Source organism: Carcharhinus amblyrhynchos, chromosome 12 (assembly GCF_965287045.1).
Source record: "Carcharhinus amblyrhynchos chromosome 12, sCarAmb.v2.hapA, whole genome shotgun sequence".
Classification (NCBI taxonomy): domain Eukaryota; kingdom Metazoa; phylum Chordata; class Chondrichthyes; order Carcharhiniformes; family Carcharhinidae; genus Carcharhinus; species Carcharhinus amblyrhynchos.
In genome coordinates this window covers 19,455,860-19,472,111 of record NC_137335.1, presented here as the reverse complement: position 1 = coordinate 19,472,111, position 16,252 = coordinate 19,455,860, and the positions used below count along the sequence as shown (strand labels likewise).

The window sequence follows — 16,252 nt, the reverse complement described above, 5'->3', positions numbered from 1 at the left end:
ATTTTGAGCTAATTTGTTTTCAAAATGCATAATTTTTCCATGGAAATTTAAACATTACCATTACACAAAGTATACATGATTCTGCCACATATAACACTAATAAATGGGACTAGTTGCTTTGGACACATTTTTTACTATTAAATTGGATTGGTAGATTCTAGAATGGAAAACACGTGCACAACAGTATCTTATTTCATGAGGTGAATGTATATGAAAGATTACTGCAAGGATAGCAGATAATTACAACAATTGAGGGATATTTTGTTCTGGGTTTCTCAAATATGGCACATCAATTAGGGTAAGATGAACTGTAACTTTCAATTTTACTAAGCACACCAGCAATAAAACCACCACCCTTTCATTGCAAGGCTGAGGACCAGTAACAGAAGTACAGCTAACGTTAAACAATAAAGAAGAAGCATAGACACCAAAATTACCAGAAGAAATATATATTTAATAATTTAACATTAAGTATTCCCCTTCAATCAGTTTTATGATCAGCATTTGGATTACAGTTGATGAGGTTTTGAACCCTGGATAGGATAATCTCATTGGAACTATTACAGTCTTCTGGATTGTATGGTGGAGAAACTGTCAATACCCCAGCCACACACAGCACTGTGTGTTGGTCCCCCTGCTCTGTAACAGGAATCCGATTTTTCTCTAACCAAGATTTAAGGCTGGACTTCCTTTGTTCAAGTTCTTCATTGCTGTAGACCTTGGCAGCTAGAGGCATGAACAAGGCAGATAGTTTCTCAGTTGTATTGTTTTCGCCTTCATTGATTAGTTCCACTGTCTGAATTGCATGGCCCATAATAGTCACAACAGACACCTTCCCAGTGTCCACGAAGTTTACCAGAACAATGCTGAGAGAAATAAAAAATTAAGTTGATCACTGGGGACAATTAAACAAAGGTAGAAATTATAGTTGAAATTTTTGATGTTTGAATAGAAGAAACACTATATCCAAGCAGTTCAAGGCAGGTTTGTAGATAGGGAAGACAGTGAAGATATTTCCATTTGAATAGGAGACCAAAAACTAGGGCCTATAAATATGATGATAATTGGATTAATCCAAACAGGAATTCAGGATAAACTTATCTTTCCAGTGTTTAGAGTGTGGAACCCACTAAGGAGCCATTGAGGCAAATAGAATAAACATATTTAAAGGGAAAGTTACAAGTACGTGGGTAAGAAAATAATAAAATGTTATGTCAATAGGTTTAGAAAAAAGGGGTGGGATTTAAAAAGATGTTCATCAAATTTAACTTACCTTCCCGATACAGGATCAATGGTAAAGACCCAGCCTTGATATGCATTTTTTTCATCTGCAGTGACTTTTACTTCTTTGTTCAGATATTTTTCCCATTCCAAAGGTTTTTTGGTAATCCATTCATTCATATTCACTGTACAAATGTTCGCCCAATCTATTGAAATATAAAAAGTAAAAACATTGTATTCATATCATTACTGAAGGCCTTTCTGTATTGTAAATAATTTAAAATGAATTTGCAGATCGGATAAATTCAACTCCATGGTTAAACTACATTTAAAAATCATGTACGTTAATTCCAAATCAGGCATCACAGAACGAGGTGATGTAGAAGTGTGATAAAAGCAAAATACTACAGATGCTGGAAATTTGAAATGAAAACAGAAAACGCTGGAAAAATTCAGCAGGTCTGGCAGCATCTGAGGAGAGATAAACAAAATTAACACTGAGTGCATACGACTGTTCTTTAGAGCTTCTTACACAAAGAGAGAGCCGTGTGTTGTAATTTTCTTCAAACTGGGCAACTTGTGCCACACAGGAGCTTGTTACACTAGATGAGGACTCATGGGGTTGGAGGTTTTAGTTTGGATTGAGGATTTATTAATAGGTAGGAAACGCATCATTTTTGGGTTGGCAGATTGTAACCAGTGAGGTGTCGCAAGCGTCAGTGCTTGGGCCATAACTATTTACAATCTATATAAATGACTGAGTGGAACAAGAATAATTCTTGTAGCTTCCTCTTATGTCTCAACAGCTCCTTGTGATAGTGAGTTCCACACTCTTCAACTACTTTCTGGAGAAGAGTATTCAGGGTTGCTGATGATACAAAGTGAGGTGGAAAATTAAGCGGCGAGGAGGATGCATGGATACTGAAAGGGATTGTGGACAGGTTGAGTGAGTGGGCAAGAAGTTGGCAGATGGAGTATAATTTGGGAAATATAAAATTATCCACATTGTTTTTCCTTTTTTTGTACCAATGTTTTTAAAAGGTGAGAAACCAGTAAATGTTGGTATTCACAGGGATTTGAGCATCCTTGTAGAATTTAAGGCCGTCTTAATCCAAGTATTAGTGCCTTAATTGAGTCTCCTTAACCAAGGAAAGAAAAACTAGTTTGGGATCCAAAAAAGGTTTGTTAGATTGAATCGTGGGATGTGATGGCTGTCCTACAAAAAGTAGAATGAGCTAATATTCTCTGCAGTTTAGAATGAGAGGTGATCTCCTTGAAAAATATACAATTCTTGATTCAAGACAGGGCAGGCACAAGAAGCTGTTTCCTCTGCTTAGAGCTGAGAACTAAGAATCATAGTCTTATAGAGAACGTAAGACTGATTCGGGGAGAGAGAAGGTATCAAAGGATATGGGATAAGGCAGGAAAGTGTAGTTAAGGTAGATAGGCCTCAATCTTATTGAATGGCAGTTCAGGCTTGAGGGGTTATTGTGTTGCTGTACCAATTTCTTATGTTCTTAACTCCCCTTGAATGCTATCATCAGTCAATAATATGTACATGGAAGAATTGAGTGAGCTTTAAAAAACACTACAATGCTGAATCCTAAGTCAGAAGGTTGGGATTCAAATCCCATCCCAGCACATAAATTATCAGCCTGATTACATGGACTTTGAAAATCCCATGACACTAATCAGGAAGCATGGAATTCTCTTGGCATCCTATCCAAAATTCAGTTTGCCCAAACCAACACCAAATAATGTTTTAATCTGGTCATTCACTCATATATTGTTTGAGACATTGTTGGACCGCAGCAGTTCAAGAAGGCAGCTCACCACTAACTTCTCAGGGACAATTAGGGATGGGCAGTAAATGTTGGACTAGCCAGTGACACCCCACATCCTATGAATGAATTTTTAAAAATATTTGTTGCATTTGCCTATGTAACAGTGGCTTTAGTTTAAGTAATCCACTGATTATAAAGCAATTCAAGATATTCTGAGGATTTGATAAAATGCTCTAGAAATCAAACTATCCATTTTATATTCAGCTGATTTTAATCAGAACTGAAAGAATGGCAGTACAATTGGTTTCAACTTCCCAAGTGTGGGAAAGTTTTCTACAGCTATAGTCGTTGTACCTAGTCAGAGAAAGATCCAACTCAGCTGCAAATGCCTGGCCCTACAGAGTTATTTGGGGAAGGTGTTAGATGAGTAACAAACCAAGATGGATTCATTGTCCTTTGTGTTGGCAGTTATGCAGTACATACAAAGGAAACATCCGGCATCAGCCTAGTAAACCTCCTCTGCACTCCCTCCAAGGCCAAAATATCATCACACTTACGCAAGGATATTTTGGCCTTGGAGGGAGTGCAGAGGAGGTTTACTAGGCTGATGCCAGAGTTGAGGGGGTTGAGCTATGAGGAGAGGCTGAATAAACTAGGCTTGTACTCGTTAGAGTTTAGAAGAATGAGGGGAGATCTCATTGAGACATATAAGATGATGAATGGGATGGATAGGATAGAGGTGGAGAGACTCTTCCCGCTCAGAAAGGACAGTAGGACTAGAGGGCACAGCCTCAAGATAAAGGGGGGGGCGCAGTTTAGAATGGAGTTGAGGAGGAACTTCTTCACTCAAAGGGTGGTGAATCTCTGGAATTCTCTGCCCGTTGAAGTGGTGGAGGCTGCCTCGCTAAATATTTTTAAGACGCGGGTTGATGGGTTTTTGATAAGCAAGGGGATTAAGGGTTATGAGGAGAGGGCGGGAAAGTGGAACTGAGCCACGACAGATCAGCCATGATCTTATTGAATGGCGGGGCAGGCTCGAAGGGCTAGATGGCCTACTCCTGCTCCTATTTATTATGTTCTTATGAAACAGGAGGCCCTTGGTGAACACAGAAAATCAGGGCAAACCTACCTGCGTAACAGCAAAATACTAAGTCCCAGTCTGCTGACTCCAAATTCCTCCTCCTCCTCCAACCTCCTATCCCCTGATCCTCTTGAACCCTACATCTCTCGTCCATGTCTTTTCCCCCCATCACAACCACTCCCCTCCACTAAAGATTCCTGACTCTCCACCAGTCAATTGTTGATCCCTGGGTATGTTGGAAATTCTGTTTAAAATTAATGCAATCTAACTATTGCCTGTTGCTTTGCTAATAGTAATTATTTACAATACTTCACATCTCTGTCTGTTGTTTATGCTGGTGCACTGTGATGGAAAATTTTAATTGCTGATCTCCTGGGCCCGGTGAAGAGGAGATGGGGATAATATCAGCAGAAAAAGAAAACAAAGATAACATGGGATCCATTTACACTAAAACAATCACTTACAATGCCAAATCCTACTATATTCCTTATACACCTGTGACTGCGTGGCCAAATTCCCCTCCACTTCAATTTTCAAGTTTGCTAATTTAATGTTGGCAAGTGTGAGGTGGTCCACTTTGGTAGGAAGAATGGTAGGAAGGACTATTACTTACGTGGCGAAAAATTGCAGCAGGAGACGGTGCAGAGGGACCTCGGGGTCCTTGTGCATGAGTCGCAAAAACCCAGCTTGCAGGTGCAGCAGGTGGTCAGGAAGGCGAATGGGATGCTGGCCTTCATAGCGAGGGGGATTGAATATAAAAGTAGGGAGGTCTTGCTGCAGCTGTATAGGGCATTGGTGAGGCCGCAGCTGGAGTACTGTGTGCAGTTTTGGGCGCCGCACCTGTGCAAGGATATTTTGGCCCTGGAGGGAGTGCAGAGGAGGTTTACTAGGCTGATACCGGAGTTGAGGGGGTTGAGCTATGAGGAGAGGCTGAATAAAATAGGCTTGTACTCGCTAGAGTTTAGAAGAATGAGGGGAGATCTCATTGAGACGTATAAGATGATGAATGGGATGGATAGGATAGAGGTGGAGAGACTCTTCCCGCTCAAAAAAGACAGTAGGACTAGGGGGCACAGCCTCAAGATAAAGGGGAGGCGGTTTAGAACGGAGTTGAGGAGGAACTTCTTCACTCAAAGGGTGGTGAATCTCTGGAATTCTCTGCCCGTTGAAGTGGTGGAGGCTACCTCGCTAAATATTTTTAAGAAGCGGGTTGATGGGTTTTTGATAAGAGAGGGGATTAAGGGTTATGGGGAGAGGGCGGGAAAGTGGAACTGAGCCACAACAGATCAGCCATGATCTTATTGAATGGCGGGGCAGGCTCGAAGGGCTAGATGGCCTACTCCTGCTCCTATTTCTTATGTTCTTATGTTAACAACACCACTGTAGTGGGTCAGATCTCAAACAATGAGATGGACTACAGGAATGAGATAGAGAATCTGGTGAAATGGTGAGGCAACAATAATCTCCCCCCTCAATGTCAACAAAACAAAGATCATCTTCGACTTCAGGAAGCGTAAAGAAGAACATGCCCTGTCTACGTCAATGGGGACGAAATAGAAAGGGTCGAGAGCTTCAAGTTTTTAGGTGTCCAGATAATAACAAGAATTATTCTTGTTCCACTCAGTCATTTATATAGATTGTAAATCTGTCCTGGTCCCCTTATGCCAACATTACAGTTAAAAAAGCCCACCAACGCCTTTACTTTCTCAGAAGACTAAGGAAATTTGGCATGTTGGCTACAACTCTCACCAACTTTTACAGATGCACCATAGAAAGCATTCTTTCTGGTCGTATCACAGCCTGATATGGCTCCTGCTCTGCCCAAGACCACAAGGAACTACTAAAGGACATGAATGTAGCCCAATCCATCACACAAACCAGCCACTGACTGTCTACACTTCCTACTGCCTTGGCAAAACAGCCAGCATAATTAAGGACCCCATGCATCCCAGACACACACTCTTCCACCTTCTTCCTTCAGGAAAAAGATACAAAAGTCTGAGGTCACATACCAAACACTCAAGAACAGCTTCTTCCCTGTTGCTGTCAGACTTTTGAATGGATTTGCATTAAGTTGATCTTTCTCTACACCCTAGTTATAAATGTAACACTATATTCTGCACTCTCATTTCCTTCTCTATGAACAGTATGGTTGTCTGTTTAGCACGCAAGAAACAATATTTTTCACTATGTTAATACATGTGATAATAATAAATCAAATCAAAGTCTGAAACATCACCTTTTGTACTCTCCAGAGCAAAGGTCTGACCTGACTTCAGGGAGAAGCAGTATGGGGTACCATGAAGGAGGCAATCTTACACCTGTCAAGTTTAATGCCATGTAAAGTTACACTTGGTGTGATGCCAAAACACATTTTAAAACTGCCCTGGGGTATCTTGGATTTTGTAAATGTTTAAATTAACTCAAACAGGTTTACAATGTGCAGACACTGTTGCATAATGTACTGTCATTTTAACAAAGGGGAGAAGAATGCTTTCTTTGACAGATGAGGAGTTATGGCCAGTCTGTGAGAATGGGGCACCAAACTGTGCAAAGAATTTGGGAGGATTTATACCTGAAAAATTAACTTCCCATTTGTTTTCTTGATGATTGACTGCTAGCTAAAATTCCCAATCCTCCCACAATGACTGGGTGTCTACCAGAACTGGGGTTCTTATCTCAAACTATAGGTCAAAAAATCCATGAGATCAGCAATTGAAATTGGCCATCATTGTACACTCACATAAATAACAAACAATACAGATTATTGCAAATAATTACAATTGACCTGGCAACAGGAGACAGAATAACATTAAACTGCATTAATTTCAAACAAAATAATTTCCATCATTCCCAGGGCGCCACAGCTGGTTGGTAGGGAAAAGATGTAGGCAGGAAAGCAGGGACAAGAAAGATGTACATTTTGCATGAGCCAGTGGATGGAGTTGGAGATATGGAAAGGTGGTGCCTCAGGGGAAAAGTAGGGGACTTGCAGATTTGGGGACTCAAGTGGGCTTGCCCTGCTATCCTCTCACAGATGACTTCCTGATTCTCAGGAATTGTCACATAGAGCAAAGATACTCAACCACAGAAGGCCCACTGCTACAAGGTAACTTTTGTAGAATCATAGAATCCCGACAGTGCAGAATGAGACCATTCGGCCCATCGAGCCTGTACTGACAACAATCCAGGCTCTGTGCCCACTAATCCCACTAAGGGGCAACATAGCATAGCCAACCAACCTAACCCACACATCTTTGGAAAAGGCATAAGAGAAGGCTTCACATGATCATACAGTCAGAACGTCATGTGGCATGCCTTCAACATGAAATGGCAGCCCCACGTTTAGCCCACTGAGTATCTCCACTGTTTAGTTTTTATTTGGATTCCAGCATGTGCAGACTTTTGGATTCTGAAATACGAGATTGTGGTACAAATCAGCGCTGCCTTGCTGGGAGATGGTAAAGGTGGCAGTCTGAGTGCAGGTGAACAAGAATATAATTTTGTATAAAAACATCCGAAATAGAAAAAAATGCAACATCTATGGGGCTAACAAGGATTAACGTATCAGGTCGACAGGCTTCCATCAGTGTCATTTTAACCCACTGTATCGAAATATATTTTTGAAATATAATTCGATGCGATATTAGACCCAACAATTTACACTGAGCAGCCGTTTTCATACCGAGGAATTCAAAGGCACTGGCTCAAACCACCCACCTCCTTACTCCTGGGCTCCGGCGCTTCCCAATTACGTCAACTCATTCCAGCGCTTCTCAATTACGTCAACTAATTTCGGCGCTTCTCAATTACGTCAACTACTCTAGGCATATCCCAATGACATCAACTAATTTCGGCGCTTCCCAATGACATCAACTAATCCAGGTGTCGTGTGTTAATGACGTTTAGCCGGGCGCCTTGCAATGACGTTTTAACTGTCCGGCATTCGCAATGAATCACGTGAGGGTATAAGAGGACGAGTAATTCCAATCCCTGAGCTGTGGTCAAACTTGGAGTAAACAAGTAATGTATGTGGCAGCAATGTTTCCTGCATCATTTTAAAAGAATGTTTAAATTTTGAACATCGGGGCTCGATGTTGTCTTGTAGAATTTCCTTCCCCCCTCCGTTGTAATGTGAGAAATATTTGTATTTGTCAGGGCTGCCACCGAGGAGTGTCTTCACGAAGCCTCCCCAAATGGCGGGGAGCCTCGCCTACTCTCAGAACTCTTTCCCCCCCCCCCACCCCCACCCCCAACAACCGCTGAAGTGTAAAGGAAAGAGGGAATGAATACCCCTTACAACAAATCAATACTTCTTATCAGTTAAAAGCAAATTAATGTGGATACTGGAATCTGAAACAACATGAAATGCTGGAAAATCTCAGCAGGTCTGACCCCATTTTGGGCCAGAGGATAAGAGCCAACGTTTTGAATCTGGGTGACTCTGTGTCAGAGCTTTGTGTGGGGAGGTCTTTTACCTCATTTTCTTGTGCCATGTCACTGAACTAGTATTCCAGAGACCCAGGGTAATGCTCTACAGGCCTAGGTTCAAATCCACCATAGCAGGTGATGGAATTTGAATTGAATTAAAAGTGACCATGAGTTGATTGTTATAAAAACCCATTTGTTTCACTAATGTTCGTTAAGAAAGGAAAACTCATCCATACCTGGTCTGACCTGCATGTGACTGCAGAGTCACAGCAATATGGTTGACTTTCAACTGTCTTTTGAAAAGGCCTAGCAAGCCACTCAGTTGTTCAAGAAGACAGCTCATTGCCACTTTCTCAAGTGCAACAAGGGATGGGCAAAAAATGCTGGTAGTAGGTGACCCACAAATGAATTAAAAAAGTCTGAGTTTTGGTGAGGCTCCTGTTGTTGCTGTTCTTTTCCCCAATGTATCATCTCCACATCTTTCAAAACAATTATCTCAACAGAGCTCTCTTTTTATCTCTCTCCAGTCATTACTTTTGGAGCTTAGATTCACTTATCATGCACAGATTGCCTCACTGAGCAATCTTTTTTGGTGCAATGCTTAGAAAAATTTTGTCCTTTAAGTGGAATAAAAGGAGTAACAGAATAATTTCCTTGTTTTATAAAAGTACTGAGGATTCTGGAAATCTGAAATGATAGAATGTACTGAAAATACTCAGCAGGTTAGACAGCATCTGTGGAGAGAAAAAAGTTAATATTTCAGTGAAGTGACTTCATTAGATTGAAGGAAAATAGAGATGTAGGTTTTGAGCAAGGTGGAGGAAGAACAAAAGAAAAGGTCTGTGACAAAAAGGCATAAGAAATTAAACGAAAAGGGTCTTGTAATGTGTAAAGAAACAAAAGATGCGTCAAGATGAGCGGTGAAAGTTGGGTAACAGTGGAACAAGAAAAATCAAACCAGCAAAAAAAAATTGTGGAGGCAGAGGCTAAGCCCTAAAATTGTTGAACTCTCGTTGAGCGCAGAAAATGAGGTGCTGTTCCTCAAGCTTGCATTGGGTTTCACTGGCCAATACCAGGCCAGTGTGGGATTTAGGTGGAGAACTGAAATGACTAGTTATGGGGAGCTCAGGATGATGCCTACAGACTGAACAATGTGTTCCATAATATGGCTGCTTTGTGAGCAGTATACTAAATTGAAAAAAGTATATTTAAATTGCTTATTAAAACAAAATGTTGGAATTACTCAGCAGGTCAGGCAGCAGCTATGGAGAGCAAACAAGTTAATATTTCAAGTTGACTTTTCACTAGAGTTGAGAAAAGTTAGAGATGGAATACTTTTTGAGAAAGGAGGGATGGGATCAGGACATTTGCTAGGGTGAAAGACAGGAAATATTGAATGTCAATGAAAAACTGAAGACTTTGTCTTTCAGGCCAAAGGAAATGGTGATGAAGCAAGAAATGAGACAAAGGATGTCCCTAGAACAGGTGTGCTGCTGTTTCATTTGGAGTGTTTAAGAATTTGGATGGTGTGGTCCATGTGCTAGAAAAAAAAGTCATTTTCTTTAATACAATACTTTAAGAACAAAATCTACTGGTGAGTATTTTAAAAGAGAGTTAATTGGTTTCCTGATTATGAAAGTGGTTGCAAGAAATGTGGATGTGACATGGGGTTGCCATAAGGAAGAACAGCAAAGAAGCAAATGATAAATAGAAAGCTAATTGCAGAGTCAGACTGTTTCTCTGTTTGACAATTCATGAGACTGGGAATTGGTGCAAAAAGAAAACAAACTACACACTGGCAGTTCTACTTTTGGCACTTTTACAGTAGATTCTGATATCAAAGCCAGGCACTAAGAACAGTAGTGTGTGTTATATTGTTGGAAAGAACTGAAACAAGGAGAGTGAGGGATTGTGGGTTGGACAATAACCATTGCTGCTTTAAGTGGTGCTAGACTGCTTAAGTAGATTGGGGAATAGATTTGGAGGCTTCAGCGGAACTATTGCTGTTGGAATTTTTCTAGCACCCTTATGTATCACTACTACACAGCTCATAGCAGTACAGGAGTACGTTGACGACAATTGGTCTAGGACTTTTGTTGACTTGCCCGACGTTTGTTGTTAAATGCTGATTGCCATGGTTTGTAGAAAACTGAACTGGCATGGCTAATCAGTTTTCGACCTCCTCATTAAGCTGCCCTGTGAAGTGCTCAGCTGTATGGGAGGTGGAATATTTGGCCGACCAGGAGTGAGTTGATGGACAAGTTTTATTTTGTCAATGCTCTAGGATGGGTCAAGTTTCTTGTATGTAGAATTGAAGAGATGGTGTCAGTTGTACTAGATTCCTGTGCCCAGACCACCAAGCTAGAGCATTGTTGTCACCAGTACTGGTTCAATAAAAATGATCAAGTATCGGAACTCCTGGAACAAAAGCAAACAACCTTCGTTGCTTGGCAGAAAACCCCAATGTCACAACTTAAGGCAGCATTCCAACATCTCAAGCTTAGCATCCAAAGATAAAGGTGCAGATTTAAATTTGGTGGGGGAGCATGTGTAAGAAATTTGCCGATGACACAAAAATTGGCTATCTGATTGACAGGCAGAAATGTAGTAAACGGAATTCAACCCAGAGAAATTGAGGTCATGCATTTAGCGAGGGCAAACATGACTAGGAAATGCAAAACACGTAGTTAGATACTGAGAATGTGGAGGAACAGGGTGACACACATGTCCACACATCTCTGAAGATGGCAGAAGAGGTTGCCAAGATGGTTAAGAAGGCATGTGGGATACTTTCCTTTATTAGCCAAGGCTTAGGAAACAAAAAATGATGAGGTCACAATTAGTACACATTACAAGAAGGATTACATATGTGGTAGCAATTGAGAGGGTACATGGGAGATTTACAACCATGTTGCCATGAATGGAGAATTTTAGCTTTGAGGAAACATTGGATAAGCTTGTTGTTTATGGCTTGTTGTTATGTTACCAACTTCACCATAATGCTGCCATTTGTTACACAATAGTTTAATAAAAACTATTGAACTATACAAAAATGGGACAAAGACCAAAGTCTCAATAATTATTCATTTGAAAAAATAGTTAACCGGACAGATTATTTGAGACAGGATGTTACTGCTCTTGCTATTTCCTTTGATTTTCTTCCCCCTTCCCTGTTTTTCACTTAATTATAGTTGACATGGAGGAAGGCAGTCATCAGGTACCTCATTCAAATTAGCTTTCCTTAATCATGAGCCAAGTAAGCTATTCAACTAAAGAGAGAATCACAACTGAGCCTGACCAAATCCTCACAATTCACCTATACTACATATATGCATCTGGCATGAAATTCTAAATATCGATTGGGAGAAGAATCCCTTGCTTTGATTTGTATCCACTTTCAAACCAGAGTCACACTGATTCATTGTAAATTACAAATACTGCATCAGCTAGTACAGACTGGAAATCTAATTGTGCAGCTTCTAGCAGCTATGGCTTAATGTGACACAAGTACACCAGGTGAATTTTTCCATTGGGATATCAAAGTCTATGAGAAAATAAAACAATGAAATTTTCATTTTTGCAATTTTTCAATTATTTTGTGCAGATTTTATCACTTTTTATGCAAATAGGAAAAAACAAGAAATTTGTTGAGAGTCCTGTGTATAAAACTAGCCTTGGATGGGTCTCCTATTTCCTGAATTAAACTAAACCTAAAAGATTACTATCTGGACAACATATAACAAGGAAATCTCTGAAACTGCAGTTTTAAAAATACCACAGTTGCCATGGTAATGCATTTCCTTTAGCACGTATACAGAGGAAATGCAATTAGATGGAATGATGTCAGCTGCACAAATAATTTCACTTGTAAGACTCAAATTTTAAAATCATATTGAAAAAGACTAACGCTGAAGCTGATTTGGAGTCTGAACTTAAAGCATATGCTTTTTCTGTTGGCAAAAGTAGTGACAAGTGTTTTCTATGCAGGCTGTTATCAATCTGTCTAAAAATCCATGAAGTGACAACACCCTTTTAATCCTTTCAGTACTCGATGCTGCCTTATAGATTTTCAAAGATTCTTATTTTCATCAGTTACTCGGTACCCTTACTTAGAAAACATCAGGTGCCACAATTGCAACGTTTAGTTTGAATATTTGAGTGAAACAGGTTCATTTTATTTGAATTTTGTGCACGTCACAGTGAGGTATGTTAGCGCTAGAAAGTGGAGCATTTTGTATTTTAGGCTCCCATGTCAGGAAACGCTCCCAGATATAACATGGTCAAGTAAAATTCTCCTTCGCTAACCTCAAAATAAAATCACTCGAATTCGTGTAATCTTTTTAAAATTTCCATCTCTAAACTAGACTGATTCCAACCCAGAGTCATTTCACCAAGGATGTTTTATGATCAATTGTCAGGGGAAATATTTGTCTTAGTTAGTTTGCATTGGTATTGATTTGAGATCCCAGAAGTGAAAGGTCAGTGGCTAACTTACTCAATTGCACAAATCCAGAAAAAGTCATAAGTTGTATGAAAATGTTAATAAAGGCCTGTGGCTAAATTAGCACTAGGAGACTGTTCTTCCAAGTTGTGCTGTGAAAATTCTGAACATTCAAATATCAAAATAGCAAACATTTCATGATTTAGCGATCACATAGGAAATATGCTAACACATTGAATAAATTTGAAATTCTGTTGTGAAGAAGCTAGAATTTGCCTTCCACTGTAATCTGTGAATAAGCTTTTTGTCTGTGCCATATGTTTAATGTCTTTTAGTGATGCTGAAACTTTCCTACACTTCAGAAGACTCATTTTCTTGTTCATGAAAAATGAAGACACAATCTGTTTCTGGGCATCATTAATTTTAATTAGAATTATTCCAGTAGACATTTTTCTTCTTGGGGTAAGCACCATCTGTTTAGTGTCCTCCAGATGCTATGATTGAAATTACTTTATAGAGAAAACCCACTTACTGCTGTTCACCATCCAATCTATATCAATGCACTAACAGGTTTTATCACCACTGCTGCCCACAAATAAATATTTGTAGAAGTTCCTCCAGAATGGAGTTGAGGAGGAACTTCTTCACTCAAAGGGTGGTGAATCTCTGGAATTCTCTGCCCGTTGAAGCAGTGGAGGCTGCCTCGCTAAATATTTTTAAGACGCGGGTTGATGGGTTTTTGATAAGAGAGGGGATTAAGGGTTATGGGGAGAGGGCGGGAAGGTGGAACTGAGCCACGACAGATCAGCCATGATCTTATTGAATGGCGGGGCAGGCTCGAAGGGCTAGATGGCCTACTCCTGCTCCTATTTCTTATGTTCTTATGTAATGTGACATGGTTGATGCTAAAATTTTACAGTATTTATAAGCCAGTCTCTTTTGCTTATAACTTATTTTCTATAAAAATAAATGGACTGCACCAGTTATAGATTTGTTCACAATGACTGTAGTTAAATATAATTACATCAACATGCCATATTTTTAACTAGTTCACTCCCACTCTGACATCTCTGTCCCCAACCCTATGTTGTTATCATAAGAACAGAATAATAGAAATTCCAAAGATGCAAACAATGAAGCACTTTACAACCGTTACAACCTTCAACACCCGAGACTGATTTCAGTAACTTCAGATTATAACTACTGCTTTCAATTTTTCAGACAGCAGGTGCTGATAATGTTTCTGTCATCTACAGCTCTCTAGATCAATATTTGTCCCATTATCAATCATTTTGTCATTTAATCATTCCTACCCAGAATCACAGAATTATTATGGTACCAAAGAAGGCCATTTGGCCCATCATGTTAGTAGTGGCTCTGCAAATGAGCATTATAACAGTGCCATTTTCCTGTCTTTTCCCGTAACTCTAATCTATTCAAATAATCATCTAATGCCCTCTTGAATGCCACGATTGAACCTGCCTCCACCACACTTCCAGGTAGTGTATTCCAGACCTGAACCACTCGCTGTGTAAAAAGGTTTTTTATCCCATATTGCATTTGTTTCTTTAAATCTTTGCCCTCCTATTCTCAATCCTTTTGTGAGCAAGAACAATTTCTCCCTATGTAGTCTATCCTGCTCCCTCATGATTTTGAGCTCTGCTATCAAATCTCTTAGCCTTTTCCTCTCCAAGGAGAACAGACCCAACTTTTCTAATCTAACTTCATAACTGAAGTTTCTCATCATTCTTGTAAATCTCTTTCCTACTCCCTCCGATGCGTTCTCATCCTTCTTAATGTGTGGTGACTAGAACTGTACATAATATTCAACTGAGATTTAAATAATGTCTTATACAAATTTAGCACAAGCCCCTTGTTCTTGTACTCTATGCCCCTGTTAATAAAGCCTGGGATGCCATATGCTTTAATAACTGCTCTTTCCACTTGTCCTGTGACTATTATGAGTTTCATATATGTACAACAGATCCCTCTGCTCATGGACAACCTTTAGAGTTGTACCCATTATTTTATAATGTCTCTCCATGTTCCTCCTACCAAAATGAATCACCTCAACTTCTCCGTACTGAACTTCATCTGCCCTCTCTCTGCCCTATCAACCAACTCCCTTTGAAGTTCTACATTATACAGTTTCTAATGCTTCCAAGCTTTGTATCATCTGTAAATTTTGAAATTGTCCCCTGTGCACTGAGTCCTGGATCATTAATATACATCAGGAAAAACAAGGGTACCAATAGCTATAAACCTTCCAGCCTGAAAAATAACCATAAACTATTACTCAGTTTCCTATTACTTAGCCAATTCTGCATCCACGTTCGTAATGACCCTTTTATTCCAAGAGCTATAAATTATCTGTCAAATCTGTGTTGTGACGCTGCATTGAATGCTGTTTGAAAGTCCAAAAACAGCACATCAACAGCATTACCCTAATTAATCTTCCCTTTTATCTCTTCAAAAAACTTTGTTTAAATGCCCTTTTCCCTTAAAAAGTCCATGCTGGCTCTTCTTAATCAACCATCATTTTTCTATGTGATTATTAATTCTATTGCAAATAATTGTTTTTAGAAGTTTCCCCACCATCAAAGTAAAATTGGCCTATAATTGCTGGGCTTATCCCTATAACCTTTTTTTGAGCCAGGGCAAAATGTTTGATTGATTTGATTTATTATTGTCACATGTATTAGCATACGGTGAAAAATATTGTTTCTTGCACACTATACAGACAAAGCATACCGTTCATAGAGAAGGAAATAAGAGAGTGCAGAACGTAGTGTTACAGTTATAGCTAGGGTGTAGAGTAAGATCAAATTAATGCAATGTAGGTCCATTCAAAAGTCTGATGGCAGCAGGGAAGAAGCTGTTCTTGTGTCAGTTGGTACGTGACCTCAGACTTTTGTATCTTTTTCCTGATGGAAGAAGATGGAAGAGAGAATGTCTGGGATGCGTGGGATCCTTAATTATATTGACTGCTTTTCCAAGGCAGTGGGAAGTGTAGACCGAGTCAATGGATGAGAGGCTGGCTTGCATGATGGATTGGGCTACATTCACAACCTTTTGTAGCTCTTTGTGGTCTTGGGCAGAGCAGGAGTCATACCAAGCTGTGATACAACCAGCACCAATTCAAGTCTAAGGGAGACTGAAAGATCTTGCCCAGTGCCTCTGCAATTTACACCCTCACTTCTTTCAATATCCTTGGAATACCTCAAGGTTCCAGTGCCTTGTCAACTTTTAAGTATTGACAATTTATTCAATACGTCAGTTTTGGACTCTTCTATA

At 39.8% G+C, this 16,252-nt stretch overlaps 1 protein-coding gene across 2 annotated transcripts; it reads right to left on the bottom strand.

The window, feature by feature from the left end:
- Positions 1–433: 433 nt before the first annotated feature.
- Positions 434–7,887, bottom strand: LOC145350557 (gem-associated protein 6-like). 2 transcript variants are annotated; one of them, XM_080199756.1, is made up of 3 exons: positions 7,807–7,887; positions 1,274–1,427; positions 434–866 (listed from the first exon to the last, which is right to left on the bottom strand). In XM_080199756.1, exons 2-3 carry the CDS (start codon positions 1,399–1,401, stop codon positions 482–484), a joined length of 513 nt encoding a protein of 170 aa, XP_080055882.1. In that variant the 5' UTR covers positions 1,402–1,427; positions 7,807–7,887; the 3' UTR covers positions 434–481. The 2 variants fall into 2 exon arrangements, with proteins under 2 accessions (XP_080055882.1, XP_080055883.1); XM_080199757.1 differs by having other exon boundaries at positions 7,772–7,854.
- Positions 7,888–16,252: the final 8,365 nt, after the last annotated feature.